The sequence below is a fragment of the Chroicocephalus ridibundus genome, chromosome 4, assembly GCF_963924245.1.
Source record: "Chroicocephalus ridibundus chromosome 4, bChrRid1.1, whole genome shotgun sequence".
Taxonomy (NCBI): Eukaryota; Metazoa; Chordata; class Aves; order Charadriiformes; family Laridae; genus Chroicocephalus; species Chroicocephalus ridibundus.
The window spans coordinates 7,718,242-7,734,726 of NC_086287.1; the positions used below are offsets into that span (position 1 = coordinate 7,718,242).

The 16,485-nt window shown below is 37.5% G+C and overlaps 1 protein-coding gene across 7 annotated transcripts in view; it reads left to right on the forward strand.

Annotated features, from left to right (window-relative positions):
• The window catches only part of METTL15 (methyltransferase 15, mitochondrial 12S rRNA N4-cytidine), a 112,443-nt gene that overhangs the window by 72,976 nt on the left and 22,982 nt on the right, over positions 1-16,485 (forward strand). For all 7 annotated transcript variants that reach the window (XM_063332374.1, XM_063332370.1, XM_063332371.1 and 4 more), the window contains one exon: positions 15,875-16,066. In XM_063332374.1, the coding sequence (XP_063188444.1) occupies positions 15,875-16,066 (192 nt within the window). The remainder of the gene's footprint in view (positions 1-15,874; positions 16,067-16,485) is intronic.

Here is a 16,485-nt window from a genome sequence, read left to right on the forward strand (position 1 = left end):
AGAATTGTACTCATTTTGCTATCTGTGGATTTTCAGCTCTAGCCATCTCGAACTTTAAAAAAAGTATGATTGTTCCATCAGGATAGAAAATAATTACTTGTACCAGGCCCAGGATTGGTGCCTGAAAAAATCCTCTTGGGTTACCACCCAGTTTGGCTACAGACTGTTTATGATTACTGGTTTGATGCTTTTTAAATTACAGAAATTTCCACCATAACTTCCTAGTTTGGTGTAATGTTTTGTGGAAGAGTCAAGGTCCAGCGCTAACGGTGCTCTATACTCGCTACCCACAATCCTCACAATCCATAATTTTATTTTTGGGGGGGGCAGGGGGAGAGAAATTATTTCTCTTAACCAAAATATGGGCTTCATGTGACTTTCTTGCAAAATTTCACTGTAGATATATTTTGTTTTATATGTCCTTATGTATTGGTTCTTCACTAGCCTCCAAAGAGAGGTGGTCGATGCCCCAGGCCTGTCAGTGTTTAAGAGGCATTTGGACAATGCCCTTAACAACATGCTGTAACTTTTGGTCAGCCCTGAAGTGGTCAAGCAGTTGGACTGGATGGTCATTGTAGGTCCCTTCCAACTGAAAATTATTCTATTTTCCCAGTCTTCTGTTTTCGAGGCATTTTGTAAAGTGAGCCAGGTACTGCCTGGAAACGTGAGCCTATATGTATTTGTCAGTGTGATCCACAAAGAAGTGGTATCAGATAAACCAGTAATAAAGGTAAATGGTGAGGAACATGTTTTGAGAAGATCTCAAAATATTTTTGACATGATTTCAGCCTTTGCCTTAATTGATTTGCTCAGCTCCTTCTTTGTAAGAAGGAAGATGCAAAATAACTGTAATGTGATGAACATACATTTTATTTCGCAGTCTAATAGAACTGGAACTCTCTGATCATCTTTTCAGCAGGTAACATCTTCCATAGTGTTTTATTCATTAATCCGTGTATTGGATAACTCACTGGTTTTACGGATGAAAGCAGCATGACGTCAGAGCTATTTTACATGGAGAAGTCAGTCCAAATGCATGAATGTTGAGCAATCAGCCTCACAGAGGAAGTTCTGTGGGCAGTAGTTCCTGGATTCTTTCGTAAGACAGAACAATAGTTCTGGGATCAGTTGAGGATTACTTTTATAAATCAAATTGAGCTATACACTTTGTAACAAATCTAATAACCATGCTGTGAATATAACACAAAAGTCATTGGTATTGCAGGAGGTTGGTGGTGGGGATGGAATTTACTGCACCAAGTTCAGGGCAGTGTTTTGCAGAGTAAAGCCGGAGGTGTGCTTGTCCTGACGTTAACAAGTTCTGCTGGATGGTTCTATTGAATTAAGTTTGATTTTATTTGATATTTTGTTATTGGAAATCTTGTGTCTTTTAAGTTTCTTTTATAGAAGTTTTTCAAATGGAGTTATACTTAGTGTTATGGTATGCCACCGTAGGGAAGAGTATACTCTAGATAATACATTATACTGCTGAAATGAAATAGTAGGGTATTTCTTTAGTATTTCCCATGGGAGATTTGAAACATTATCAGAGCACTTGTAGGAACACCAGTGGAGCCATCTAGTGTCTTTTGAAGAATTTAACGGATTACCCACCGTCTTGCCATGTCAAAGAGAAATTTATTCAAAATAAAAGGGTAATTTTTTCCACTTGAAGTGCTGGTATTTGTACTTATATTGATGTCAGTAGTCCAGCTTGTGAACAGGAACACAAATATATTTGTATAGTAACAAAAATCAAACTTTCTTCCAGTGAGGATTATTCTACTCAGTAATGAATTGTTTCTGCTAAAAGAATATTGTAGCAAATGGAGAGCAATGAAACTCAATTTACTGACACTTCCAAAGAGAAACCATATCATAACTGAAAAATCAGTTATTTTGAGGCTGTGCAAAAATACTGAGCTGTAACCAGCTTGTATTTACAGTTTGATTCTTAAATTTTTCATGTCATCAGGTAATGATGAGCAATTATTTCATTCCTGCCAAGTATCCAACATCAAAAGCTGAGTCTTATATTAGTACCCTGATATGGAAAATTAACCTGCTTGAAGTAAATAGGTATATGATTCAGGACGAATTGTTTAGCTTTCTATGTGACAAAACAGAACCAAGGATTAATGTGCCAGAGGTGTGTCAAACTACTCTTTTTTTAAAAATTGGACTAAATACATTACATAGTTACTTTATCTTAATTTCAAGTTTATCTTTATAATTCTGAAAAAAAAAATAATTGAAAAACAGGATCAGTGATCTATAGTGTTCTTGAAGATTTAAATAATTTAAAACCCTTTGCCCACTTTATGAACAATTTGCACTAAAGCTTTTCAACTGCCGGAAGGACTGCCATATAGCTGGAGTCCTTTGGAGTTTCTGGGACACAAGTTAAAAGGCAGGAAATTCCAAATAGATATTAGGGGGGAAAAAAAAAATTGCCATAAGGGTGGTAGTACTGGAGCAGGTTGCCTGGAGACCTTATGGAATCTCTGTCTTTGGTGGCGTTCGAGGCTCGACTGGACCAGCCTTGAGCAACCCCATCAAATTAGATCTGCGTTGAGCAGGGCGTTGGACTAGAAGACCTCCGGAGTTCTCTTTTTCACAAATGATTCTCGGATTCTGTGATTCTCAGGTAAAAAGATGAAACCCCAAAAGAAAGTTCTCCATAACAGTCTGGTCATTTGTGGATCAAATGGATTCTTGCATAATTCCAGTTTTGGAAAACTTTAGTTTAAATAAATGCCTAAGTAGACTGTACTTGTCTTCCGAAGGCTGTCAAGATCATGTTGCTGTGTATTTTCTAGCATCTCAAAGGGCATTCAGCTTCACATGGAAATTACCTGTAATTGTTTTACTTATAAGATCTTAGCCTCTAATAAAGCTAGTAATACAAAAGAAAGTATTAGTCCAATTGGGGATTCAGCTACTATGCGAAACAGATGGAAAATTGCTCATAAACATAGAGAAAGACAGTCTACAAAGTACCAAGCCATGGAGCAGAATCTTTAAATGTTCTTTTCAGATAAGCCAGTTGTCCTTTATTCTGTTCGGAAAGAAATACAGTTAAAATACCTCTGGAGTAAGTTGGGTTTGGTTTTGGGGTGGTTTTTAGAGTACTTGGTTTTTGGTTTTTAGAGTACTTGGTTTTTGGTTTTTAGAGCATTGCAGAGCTCTCCTTTTATATCACATTAAGTTAATGCCTTTAGACTATTTTATCATTCTCTATGGAAAAATAGATGCTGAACTTTTCCTTCAGTAATGGTCAAAAGTTGCTGACCTTGGGATCCTAATCATCCTTTTGTAGCAGCAAAAGGGTGTGGGAGTTGCTTTCTCTTCTTCTGAATTTAAAAAAGCTAAAAAATCGTTTTATCTGAGAGCAGTGTCTTTTTTCGAGTTGCTAGCAGAAAACAGCAGTTTCCAGGCAATACAATGGAGAATTACAATACCTGTTCAAATATAAACATGCTCTAAGAGACTCCTAGCTCATTGAGCCCAATTGCCTGGTATTACAAGCCACTGCATAATTTAATCTCCTTCGCTATGCTCTATTTTAAAAGTAATTAGGAGTTCTATATGCAGTGCTCCAGCTATTCCAGAGTCCAATTTTTCATTCTATGAAACTTTCTTTAAATTTCCGCTTAAAGTAGTTACCTAATTTAATTTTAGTTGAATAAAATTAACTAATAGTTGATTAATATCTATTAGTTCTATTCTTTCCCTGGCATTTAAAATACGTCGTGGAGAATATTAACATCTATTCTTAGCCTTCTTTTTTGTATGCAAAACAAGTCTGGGTTTTTTTTTAATACTTTCATCTCATAATAATAGCTCTAATTTCTTCTAGTCATCTTATTAGAGCTTCTCTGTGCCAGTTCCACTTTGAGTTGTTCCCTTTTAGGTAAGGCTCCCATAATGGCGTAGAATACTCCGGATGAAGTCTTACCATTAATGCTTTTCTGTTCTTAATGAAAAGACTTCTGACTTGTACGTCTGAGGATTTTGTTTCCCTTTTTATGCCTGTGTTTGCACTACTGTTTGCTGTTCATTTGATGGTCAAATAAAACTTCACGTTCCTTTTCCTCAAGGTTATGCCCAGGTGAAGAGCTTCCAGCTCATGCCAGGTTTTCTTTCTGGCACCTCAGTACGTGATTTCACATCTGATGCTGTTGAACTCATCATGTTTTTCTTTGTTTCTTTATGAACTTTGCCATCCTTTACTGGGGTACTTGCAACAAATTTAACTAGATTGACATTGCCTCTCCTAGGTTAATAGAAACTTAACTACAGATACTTCTGTGCTTATGGGTTTTTAAGGATCACGTTTCATGATCATTTAAATGGACTTACGCAACAGCTTCTGTTCTGATAGCCTGCAGTTACATTTGTGTATTCCCACTTTATTTCTTCTATATGGTATCTTTTTAACTTAAGCTGTTCATTTTGACTGCTTGAAAAAATCAAGTTGTATTGATAATGTAACCTTTTACACTTGGTGGAGGTGACTCACTGGGGCTTGGTTTTTTACCTCTGGATGTAATTTTTTTTTTTTGTGGGGCTTTTTTTTTTTTTTTTAAATGAATCTCAATTGGATATGTTCTCCCAGTAGAGAAACAGAACGGTAATTTAAAATTGTCTGTGTGCATTTAGGACCAAACATTATTCAATTGAATATTCTCTTATTTCTCCAAATACTTACACCTTTAGACTTTGTTGTCTTCTGCAGTGGCAACTAATTAGACCGTGCATGTAGTCTCTGTACAAAAAATTATAGGTCGTTGAAATTAGGATATTTCACCAAAACCATTAATTATTCCTATTTCCTATATTTAGTGAAAAGATAATTTGCACGATTTCTGGACATTCATTGTATGTAGGAAGTCCATTTGAATGCAGCATCTCGTTACTTGTATGAAGTAAGAATGTCAATACCCAAAACACTGATTGTCAGAAAAGATCATCCCTGCTGAAATGCAGCTAAATTTCCCAGATTTTATTACAAACTATTTCATAAATAAGACAACAGAATTAGAATTTAATATAGAACTGCCAGTAAGATTCTATGTGGACGCTAACCAGGTGGTGTCTACAGAGCAACAAGATGTTAATGATTCCTAAAAAAACTAGTTTTGTTTTTATGATTGTGTTCTGAAATTTAAATTTTTAAATTAGAAACAAGGTCAAACTAGCTTGGAAAGGGAATTGCTGGCAAATTTTATTTTAAGATAGCAATTTAAATCAGAAGCATTCTTACAGTTGCTACTATTGCATTCCTTTGTATAACTTTAGTAGTTTTTTCAGAATTTAATGCTTACCAGTGTGACTAAAAGTCTGTTATCTTAAGAGATGTATCTAACTTTTCAGATACAGTATTTGAAAATCCTGACTTTCTTAAGGATTTGATTTGAGAAACTAGTAAAATACTCCCTTTTGAATATGCATATAAAACTTATAATCTTTAGTAGGATTAACTACATTATTTTCTTTCCAAGAATTAATTGCAATGTTATGAGAAATAAATATAGATTTAATTTTGATTTGAAGTGCCTTCTTATTTGGGGCAGAAAAGTTTATATTTTCAGAGAGTTCATAAATTCAGAAGTAACAAGTACGATTTAACAAGGTAAAGTAACTATTTTCTGTAAGGGATGGGTAGTAGAAGCAAAGTCTTCTGGGGTAGGTTTTTCTGCCTAGCTATAAGGGTAACGCTCGTCTCCTTTCAAAGCAATGAGCTCACCAGTGAAGTACCACACGGTTACGTGGGTAGGGTACGCAACCATTTATTCATGAATGATCTAAATAAGTCAGTAAATTGGTAGCATAATTGCTGATGATTATTATTAGGGTAAGTTATCTAAAATGGCAAAAATGAAGGCTGCAAAACCTTACAAGGCAGGCAGGTGAAAAGACATATAGTGAAGTATAAAGGTGATGTGTGGCAAAAAACATGTTAAGTTTACTTATGTCGTGGTGGGCTACGAGCTGACCAGTCAGTAATGAAATACTGGGCTTATAAGACACAGTTCTATGAAAATTTAAAGCTTGGTGCTCACTGGTGGTTAGAAGAGCATGCTAAAAACTACTAGGAAAGGAATAGAGAACGGAATAGTGAATGTTGGCCTGTCATTTAAACCATGATATGATTGTATTTTTAATTTTATGCACTTCTCGTTACCTTGTCTCAAAAAGGAGAAGACCTAGTACAGGCAAAGATGCAGAAGAGCAAAGCTTTGTGGCTTCTGTAATTTCCAGCTGAGTGATGCCCCTGCTTCACTTCCGCCTTTCTTTGCATTTCTCTTGTGTTCTGCTTCTCATATTTCTCCTTCCCACAATTAGGAGCATATAGTTGGGAGAAGTGACAATGTCCAAGTGATGGGTAGACAGTTTAAAGCTTCAGGTGGAGTCAATTAGGAATGTAGGCATGCCCTTGTATGAGATAGATTAGATAAGAATGACAGGAGGGAAGAAAAAGTTACTTATTTCATTTGTAATAAATTCTTGATGCCAGATGTATTCATCCTTAATGTTCTAAGGTTTAACTACCATGTCAAACAAAGAAATAGTTTGTCCAAGTAAACAAATATCCTGTAGGGTTTTATCAGGCCACTCCCATACTGCCAGCTGCTGAATAATTAAGAAAAGAAGAAAGCATCTGTGTCTCAGATTGTTTTTCCATGTACTATGTCATAGTATTGCCACTGAGTCTCAAGGTCTAGACTCATATTTTGTTAACAAGGCAAAGGCTATGCAAATATATTCCAAGTATCAGTAGCACTAGGTCTGTCAAAGCAACAATTATGCACAATCTTGCGCAAGCTCTGTCCATGAATAGAGCACTTTAGAGTGCCAGAATTTATGATGTAGAAGAGTATTGTGCAAATTTGCTTTGTTAGCTGAAGAAAATTTAACAATAGTTTCATTTATTATTCGGTTCTGCAGGGAGGAAAAAGAGATGCTTTTTACTTTCTGTATGTCTGTGTTTTTATAACAGTCTTACAAAATGTAAATCAAATTGTGATAGGAGTAATTTTAAAACAATTGAATGTGTGGGCTGTAGGTAGGAGTAGCCTTTTGACAGTTTATTGCATGTTGCTTTTTAAATCATCAGTGTACATTCTGTTAACTTCAAGTTCGTGTTTTATATGTGGATAAATATGTCAATAAAATAAACCTTTTATTCAGCTAATGAATGAATACCCTTGGATGTTGGATAGCTATATTCTAATCTTGGAATAGACTTGCCTACAAGATTATTTTGCACTTTCTTCATAATCCTTTGTTATGAACAGATTACTATGTGTTTCTGAAATTATGAGTTTAGAGGAGAAGGCACTGGACACTGCAACAATTTAACTTTCTTGGCTAGAGAAATAATTTACTTGGTCTGAGATTCTGTTGTGTTATCCTCCCCCTCTGCTCTGCCCTGGTGAGTGTCCAGTTCTGGGCTCCCCGGTTCAAGAGGGACAGGGAACTGCTGGGGAGGGTGCAGCAAAGGGCTACCAAGATGATTAGGGGACTGGAACACCTCTCTGAAGAAGAAAGGCTGAGGGATTTGGGTCTCTTCAGTCTGGAAAAAAGACGGCTGAGGGGGGATCTTATCAATGCTTATAAATACTTAGAGGGTGGGTGTCAGGAGGATGGGGCCAGGCTCTTTTCAGTGGTGCCCGGGGACAGGAGAAGAGGTAACGGGCACAAACTTGAGCATAGGAAGTTCACCTCAATGTGAGGAGGAACTTCTTTCCTTTGAGGATGGCAGAGCCCTGGCACAGGCTGCCCAGGGAGGTGGTGGAGTCTCCGTCTCTGGAGACATTCCAAACCCGCCTGGACACGTTCCTGTGCCACCTGCTCTGGGTGACCCTGCTCTGGCAGGGGGTTGGACTGGATGATCTCCAGAGGTCCCTTCCAACCCCTGCCATTCTGTGATTCTGTAAAAATTCCTTCTTCATTAACATCCATCCATATTATGCAGAAAATAGTTAATTATTGATTTAGGTAAGGTAGAAACATATTCAGACAGCACAAACCAAAATATTCCAGGGAGGGAAAGCAGTTAGCAGAGAACGTGCACTTTTTTTTTGTTCATTTAACATACAGGAGAGACAAGTTCTCATATGGTTTCATGTAGGGTATTTTGGTCATTACACAAAGCTGATCACACCTGATCAGTAATTGATCAGTAAATGTGATTGAATGATAAATCTTCTTGTGTGCCTTGCCCCCAGTCTGAAACCCTGAATAGAATTTCAGATTCCTCTGGGATTGGGTGTTAACAGTGGGGAAAAAGACGCTTTGATCTGCTCATTCCATGCATGTTGAAAAAAACGTACCTGCATATTTTAGTATTCTTATGTTCATGGGCTGAAAGATGTTCATACACAGCTGTTAAGTTTCTGATGTCAATTTGTACTTTTCAACTTGCTGATGTATATCCAGAATTTCTTTCTCTATTCTACAGGGTTTTGGCAGCTGAATTAAACAGAACTTTTCTTCCTGCTAAAGCCAGTAGCAACATCTCTTTTGAGTTCAGTGAAGCACCATTGTGTCATTAATGAAAGTATGAATTTATATGTGGGTTGTTGGGGAATGGAGAGGAGATTTTTATAAAGATATCTTTTAAGATGCCAGTATAGAAAGAATAAGAAAATAACACATAATATTTATCAGCTCTAAGGAAAGTTGCTTTACTACCTTTTCTTGCAGTGAAAAATAATCTTAGAAATAGAACTTGAATAATGAGATGAACATTCGCCCTTAAAAAGTGATCGTGCAAACTCTCAGCAGAAGTGCTACAAGACCATCAAAACTTCTTGCAGTAGTTGTAAAAATAATAGTAATTATTAGGAGAGCTTAAATAATAGGCAGATTCATTGATGTATGTAATCTATATATACTGGAGCTGATGGCGTGGTGTGGAAAATGCTGCCTAAGTCTCTTCTTGCTTCAGAACTATTCTGTAGCCTGTCTGCTTCCACTTGTGGCTGCACGGAGGTAAAACCGCAATGGCTGTGCTTGTAAAGCCAAAACCATCCTGAAATGCTGCAGTGGTGCACGCCTGCATCAGTAGAGACCGTAACTCTCCTGTGATCTCCATTTTTTTTTTTTTTTTGATTGCCCCTCTCAACTCCTTGATTTCCATGATCATGGAAAACGAGCATTTTTGAAAGTGCGTCTGGTGGGTTTGCTACCTGATATGCCGGTTTGTCCAGCAAATTGTTCCCTGCTCTGTTGTCTTCATTTGCGCTGCGCTGCGTTCCCTGGAGGTTGTATGAGGACGAGAGGAGTTAAAAAGTTAAAATCGGTGTTAATAAAGCTGAGGGTCGCAAAGAATGCTTGGGAGACCTCAGATGATGATACGGGTATTCAACTGTTCTTGCATTATGTCCCCTGAACCTTGTGAAACTAGACTGTCCTGTCGCTGTGAACGCTAACCTAACATACACCTGCAACCAAAATCCCCAGACAGGGCAACGTAAAGTCAGAGAAATATTTGTGATTCTTCTGATGGATAGTGTGTTATCCCTTGAGCTGTCAGGTCTCATGAATGAAAAGCAAATCATTCTAATGGCTTGGTTTTCTTGGCACATCTGAATGATGACAGCGTATTACATATTTTACACATATTCTGGAATAAAGGCGGCATGCATAACAATATTACATATTTTATAACAAAGATTTTTAACTCTGGCTAGCTGCAAATTGCATAAAATAATATAATTTGCTCTTATTACTCAGCAAGACTTTGTGTTACTTAGGAAACTTAGAAATACATTTTCTCAAATTTTGGTGAGGCGTATAATTTTGAAAATTGCCTCAATAATCACTAGTCTTATACTATTAGTCTTCCATCTGCCCAGAAAGAGATGACCTCCTCAATCTGTTATTTAGCCAGAGAGGGACATTGTTCATTAGGAACTTAAATTTTCATATTTGTTTTTGACGGGATTGAACATACCTGCTATGAAAGATGTCTAGTATGGTAAGATTTCTATTTGTGATGTACTCTGTGGAAATGATCTGTAATATTTGTGGGTTTGATTAAATGATTATATTTTTTTCCTTTAATCGAAACAGCGTTTAATGTTCCTTCAATTTAAAACAGTAGTTTTTACTGAAACTGTGTGTGTGTTGTTGGACAGAATAGTGGAATGCATACTTTATATAAAAGTAAAAATTAACATTAAAATAATGTTTTGAGGCATCCTGAAATTTCTTACAGGCATGCTTGAGAGGCTGTTAGAAACAGGTTTTGGTGCTTGGAATCAGTGAGACACAAGGAGCAAAGGACAGCATCACTTTACAGAATCTGTAGCGGACTGAGAAGGAGAGGAAGTTTTGCTGGAAACGGCAGGAGAACAATTAAAGCAGGAAATAACTACTTTCATAAAGGTTTGTGTAAGAGAGAGAGAAGACAGACAATTGACAAGAGGAGACAAAGGCAGGCACACGTTTTCATCTTTGGGGTAGTGGTTCTGACAGCATAAGATGTTCTAACAGGTTAATACAAAAAGCGGGGGGTTGTTGGGGGTTTTTTTGGTGTCATATCTTCAAGTTATATGGAAAGTAGCGTTTAACTTCTTAGAATATGTGCGTACCTTTTAAGTGTTCCCTACTCTGAAGTGGGAGTACATAGCATGTAAATGTTTACCAAGTCATAAATACTTAAAATGACATTTCTGTGATCTTAACATACAGAACAAAATTATTATTATAGCCCTCAAATTTGAAAATATGAACTTACTTTGTTCTATGGAAATTGCTTTTCACCTACACTTCTTCCTGTTTTTAGGTCTTTGTAAATCAGTGGCTGAGATTTGGTTTTGGTAATTTTGTAGCACAAAACTCATCCTAGACCGGACTGTCAGTTCTCTGATAGATATACGGGCTTTTTCCAGAGCTATAATTAATTTTTTATAAAGCTAGGAATGTAATGTTTGTAAGTTGATAGATGTTATAATTTTATTTTTTATTTTTTTCTTTGCACACATGAAAACCATGCCAATTTCCCATTTGTCAAAGATCATTTAAAATTTTTTGCAGATCATTCAGGTACGTTTTTTGAGAGGGCTGTTGCAGCAGTAATGCTCATAGGTAGGATGCCGAGGGTTCCAGGAATTTATGACTGGAGTACTTTGTGGTTTGCTTCTAGGTGTGCCTGGTCCGGTGCAGCCATGAGCGAAAGTCGCAGCTGTCTGCCAGCTGCTGAGTGACCTGGGTGAAGTGTGTCAGTGACATCAAACCAGGTCTGTACCAGTATCCTCGTTACAGCTGGTGCTAATTGGCACCCCTGTTGGCAGTCTCAGTGGAGTTACTGAATCTAACAAAGCTCCAGTTGGTCTCCTCGTTTGATGTGCATTGGCAAGAGTGAGCTGAAAAACTTTCTTTTTCCAGTTCTCTCAAAGAAACCATTTATTCTCGTTAAGTAGAAGGTAGTTTTCACTGTTGACAAAGGATCATCGCTTCCTGACTTTCTATGTATTCATACATAGAATTTGTAAGGGGAGCAGCGGTGAAAGATCAAGAGCGAGTATTGTTGTATACACATAAAAAATGCTGAAGCACCATGAAAGCATAATCGTACTTTTCTGTGAAATTACTTGAATGATTGATGTCACAGCAACCTCTGTGACAACAGAGAGAACTGGATAAGGGGAAAGATTTTCTCTGTTTATTTTGTAGAAGCTGTATTCATACTTTACTTTTTTCCTGTGCACATCCCTCTCAGCTGAGTAAAATAAAAAAGCAGTATTTTTATAAAGTGTTACAGAATACCAGAGGTTAACTGAAAGCAGAAGAGCCTGAAATACATTAGGAGGCTTCGAACTTTCTCATTCTGCTCTGTCGTATAATTGAGAAGTGCGGGTCCAATGCCGTCTGTCAGAATTACTATGCTATTTGTCATAGCATAATACAATAAAATACTGTGTTATGACCTGAGCAAAGGATCCTGAACCCAAGGTTCTGTGTTATTTTCCAACTCTAGCAAACAATGTAAGAATTCTGCGAGCCCTTCAGGTTGTTGCGCAATAAAATCTATTATGGCCCCAACAACATATGTAGCAGCTGAAATAACTTTTTATTATTTTTAAAATTGCCTAGGTTGTCCATGTTCCCAATGTTCTTTTAAAACCTTGAATACTTTTTTCTTGGAGAATGTAAAAATGAATATAGAGGGAGTGAGCATGTTGAATATTTTGAGAAGTTAGTGGTTGTTTGACTGTAGCAGCTGGAATTTATCAAAAATCACTATGCTATTACCACACACACAACGCACCACATGAGAGCTGAACATATCACAGGTGTTGTCTGCTTTTTTACATCCTCAGACCATAGTCTCTGAAATTGTTGTAGTTTTTTACGTAGGTATCTTCAAGTCATTCAGCATTAAACCCCGCGAATCTGACTTCTCCATTTTTAAGAGATGGGCTAAAAGATCTTTCTGGTTGTTTTATGTTTCTAAAATACTCTGAATATGTAAAGTGCTGTTCAGGTACTAAGTTTAAATATTTTCTCTTACACAAGGCAATTGGATCTCGTTAGATTGTAACCTCCAAAGATCACCTAAAATGATTACAGCGCTGTCTGTGTGACCCTTTGTAGTCTCAACAGCTTTTGATGGTATCCCCAAGACTCACCTATATCCCTCATTCGGTCGTGATCCGTAGTGTTTTGATAGGCTCTCTCCTCTCAGGCATTTTTGAACGATAAGCTTGGCTGTATTATTTGGTATTTAGGGATGTTCCCTGCTTTAGCTTTCCTGCTTTTTCCGCTAAGCGCTGTTTTTGCGATACATTAAGACAGGAAAGGGCAATAGACAGATTTTCACGCTAGGTAAGTATGGTCATGGAACGTAAAACTTCTAATGCCCAAAGAAAACATTGGAACACTGAAAAAGAAAGCGAAAAGAATTTCTACATACCCGGGGAAAGCAGAAGGCATGTGACTGTGGGAAATAAACATTTTTAGAGTAGGGTACACAGCTTTTATTATTTATTTGAGGTTATTCTGGAAACAGGATTACAGATGATGTAAACAAAAGTCTGACGGCAGAAGGAATTGAGGCTAAATTAAGCATTTTTAGTGAGAATCGTGTGTAATAAGCAGTGTGAAATAATTATTTGAACATAGGCGTAAAGAATAGTAGACAAGGAAAGAGTTTTATTATGTTCTAATAAATACTTCTGAATGCTTGATAAAGTATTTTTCTTTAAATGTGTCATTTACGTAATCTAATAGATTAGTCCTTATCATTGCTGTCATCATTGTTACTATCCTGTTGAAAAAAGAGTTGATATTTGTATTTCCTTCCATAAGGTAATAAATCTTTCCTACATCTGTACTTGGTTTGATTAATTGAAATGTATGAGGTACCCAAGATGCTTAAAATTGTTTCTTCTAGTCCACAGAGAAACAGGAATTCAGAGAACTGGCCCAAACATTTTAATATAGTCATTATAATCTCCTGAAATGCATCTATTTTTAGCGAAGATTTATATTCACCAAGACACCTATATCCACTACTGATACACAAAATGCAGTGTGTAACAAACAGGTTACATACAGAGGCTACAATTTCACACAGCTGAGAGGATGACATCAAAATGTCAACCTAATTATTTTTCAATCTTTTTTTATTCAATTTTATTTCAATTTTTTTTTATTTGCAAACTCCAAAACATCTTCCAGCTGAAGCGTCTCTCTACCAAACAGTAAATTTCAACTTACTGCAAAGTAAAGGTGTATATATATACCTTTTTCTAATCGTAGAATCTTCATGGTTGGAAAGGACTTTTGAGATCATCGAGTCCAACCATACACACAGAGGGTTGGCAGACCAGAAATCAAAGGCCACTGTCCCACACGTCTTGGCCAACTGCATGCTTACGACTTGTTTAAAGAAACGTAATCGAATTTCTAGCAAGTTATAAATACAGTTCAAAATACCTTTTCAGGTTGGTTGGTAGCACAATACACACTAGTTCATAGCACGGATTACTGTCTGCTGGGGAAACTCGGTGATGGCAAGTTATAATTTTTTCCAGATCTCATTTATTTTCATCTCCCACATCCAGAATTGTAAAGTTCATTGCTTTGCACAAGTTGTAAAGTTAGAAACACTGCCCAGTTGGACAAAGTGGTACAGATTTCCGAGAAAATTCCTCTCATTATGTTGAGGGGAAATAAAATCTCAAAGCTATAACTTTATAGCTTAGATTGGTTTAAATACATTAAGTGGATCGTTGTGCTTTTCAGGAACTGTCAGTTCTTATTATGCTGAGTAGTTGAATTTAATTATATGCTGGACAGTAATCGATTCAGAAATGCATATGTGCGATCATGATATCCCTCATGAAATCTGTTCATTCAAGGTATTTCCCAGGTTCTGTGCTATGCCAAATAGGTTGATTCATTCTGCTCTAATGAATATACCATTGCGTAACTAAATGTTCTTCCATATGGTTGCATTCATAACTTCTTCCTTTTAATGGAGCTTCCCCCCGCCCCCCGTAGCATTTCTCACTCCAATTGGATGGGTTCATAAAAGGTTCATAAGCTATTTTAAAGCTGTAGCTACTGGAGTTGACTAAATTATGTCATAGTGCCAGTTGTCTTGATGTTAAACTGACCTGAAAGAAGGATTAGATTTAAGCCGATATTTCGAAAAAGCTGTTTGTTTTTTTCATTTCATTTTTTTTTTTTCCAAAATTACTGTAATGCTGAAGTGTCAGAAGATGCATGGACATCTGTCCTTTTGTAGCTGGAACGGTTAAAGGAGTTGCTCTCTCTTTCCATTCACTGCTGCCTATGTAACTTAACCAAATTTATGTGAGTTAACCTAGTGGACCTTGTAGTAATTTGAATGCTAATCCATGGTGCTGCTGAGCAGTTGTCCCCACCGCCATCAAAACTCAGCTGTGGAGGCAGTAGCTTCTTGCTAGGGGCAGAAATAGATTGTGTTTTGCAGGTACTGCTTAAAAATGCAGCAGCACATTGGTTAATCCATTTAAATCTTTCTGAAATTCATTGAGATTTTGATGGATAGGTAAAATAAAATGTTTAATTGTAGGTCACTGTATATATAAACAAGAACCAAAAGTCCAGGTGTAGACACCCAAGAAAGAGCTGGGCAGCTCAGGGATGTGTCCCCTTCTCCCGTGCTGTGCCACTTTCCCTTCCCACTACAGGAATATTAAGCAAGAAACACTTTAAATCTTAGAAAGAAGAATGCCAAGTACAAAAATGCATGTAAAACTGCTCTCCCCAGTGACTAGATGCCTGAATCGAAACTACACTGCAGTATTTTATCTGTTTGTTATGTGCACCTAATTTTGGCTAATTATTTTTGAAACAAATAGCCGCATATTTAAAAAAAAGTGTTTGTCCCATGGATTTTCTTGCTGGCAGGTCAGTGTTAAGCACAAGGCTGTGCAGTCGTGTTCCATCTTGTCTGCTTCTTCTCCAGGTCCGAGAACCGGGCGTTCTCTCCTGCACTTTGGCCTCACTTGACTAAGGGCCCTGCTCAGCGCCGTGCCTGCCCTGGGTGGTCAGGGCATTCCCGTTGGATGTGGAAGGTGTCCCTTTGAGTTCCCGGGCTTTGAAAAAATGAAGTTTTAGTCAGGTTTCCATTTCCTTGAGATCAAGCAGGAAGGGAGTGAAGAGTTAAAGACGCCAAAGTAGCTGCTGATGGGTGGGCTGGACTAGTTTCCAATGTTGCCCTATGAAAAGTACTTCAGCTATTACTTTGGGAACAACCCTAGTGTTTCTGAGACAACTGAGCACTACTGTCTAATTCCTGCTATACAAGGGGAAGACACGGCACTGTTGTACTTAAAATTGAGGCTATTTATTTGTGATTTTCTTGCAGGAAACAGATTCGAGCTCTACTAGGACAGTTCAGCCAGTCAGAGGCTTTGTTAATCTCCTCTGGAGTTGAGCCCGGGACTCTAGATGGAGTTGTCTTGGATGCTGGCTGTTCTTCTATGCAATTTGACACACCTGAAAGAGGTTTTTCCCTGCAGAAGGATGGACCTTTGGACATGCGTATGGATAGTGACAGGTACCTGGTAATCAAATATTTCTCCTTGAAACTTAAAGACTGTGTGCTCAGCAACCCCCGTGCATTTCATTTCCCCTTAAGTTGAAGAATTCTCATCATCAAACCACATCTAAGTTTGCAGGAGTATAGTGTCTTTTGCCACAAAGCTTTTTTTTGATCTTAATACTTAGCACTCGGGATATCGTCTTTTCCTTCTTTGAAATGAGAGGAAGGTTCCAGTGATGAGTAACTAAGCCAGTAACATTTTTGTTAACTGTACTATTAAAATACTACATTTTTGGAGTGTATGGTATACAGTTACAGGAGCATCTCATTTTCAGAGGCCTGTCGTCTGCCTGTTATTTCCATGGTTTCTCAGACTGTACTTGATTTACAGGCTCACAATCCCTTACTGCAGTCCCTTTCCTTTTCTGCCACAC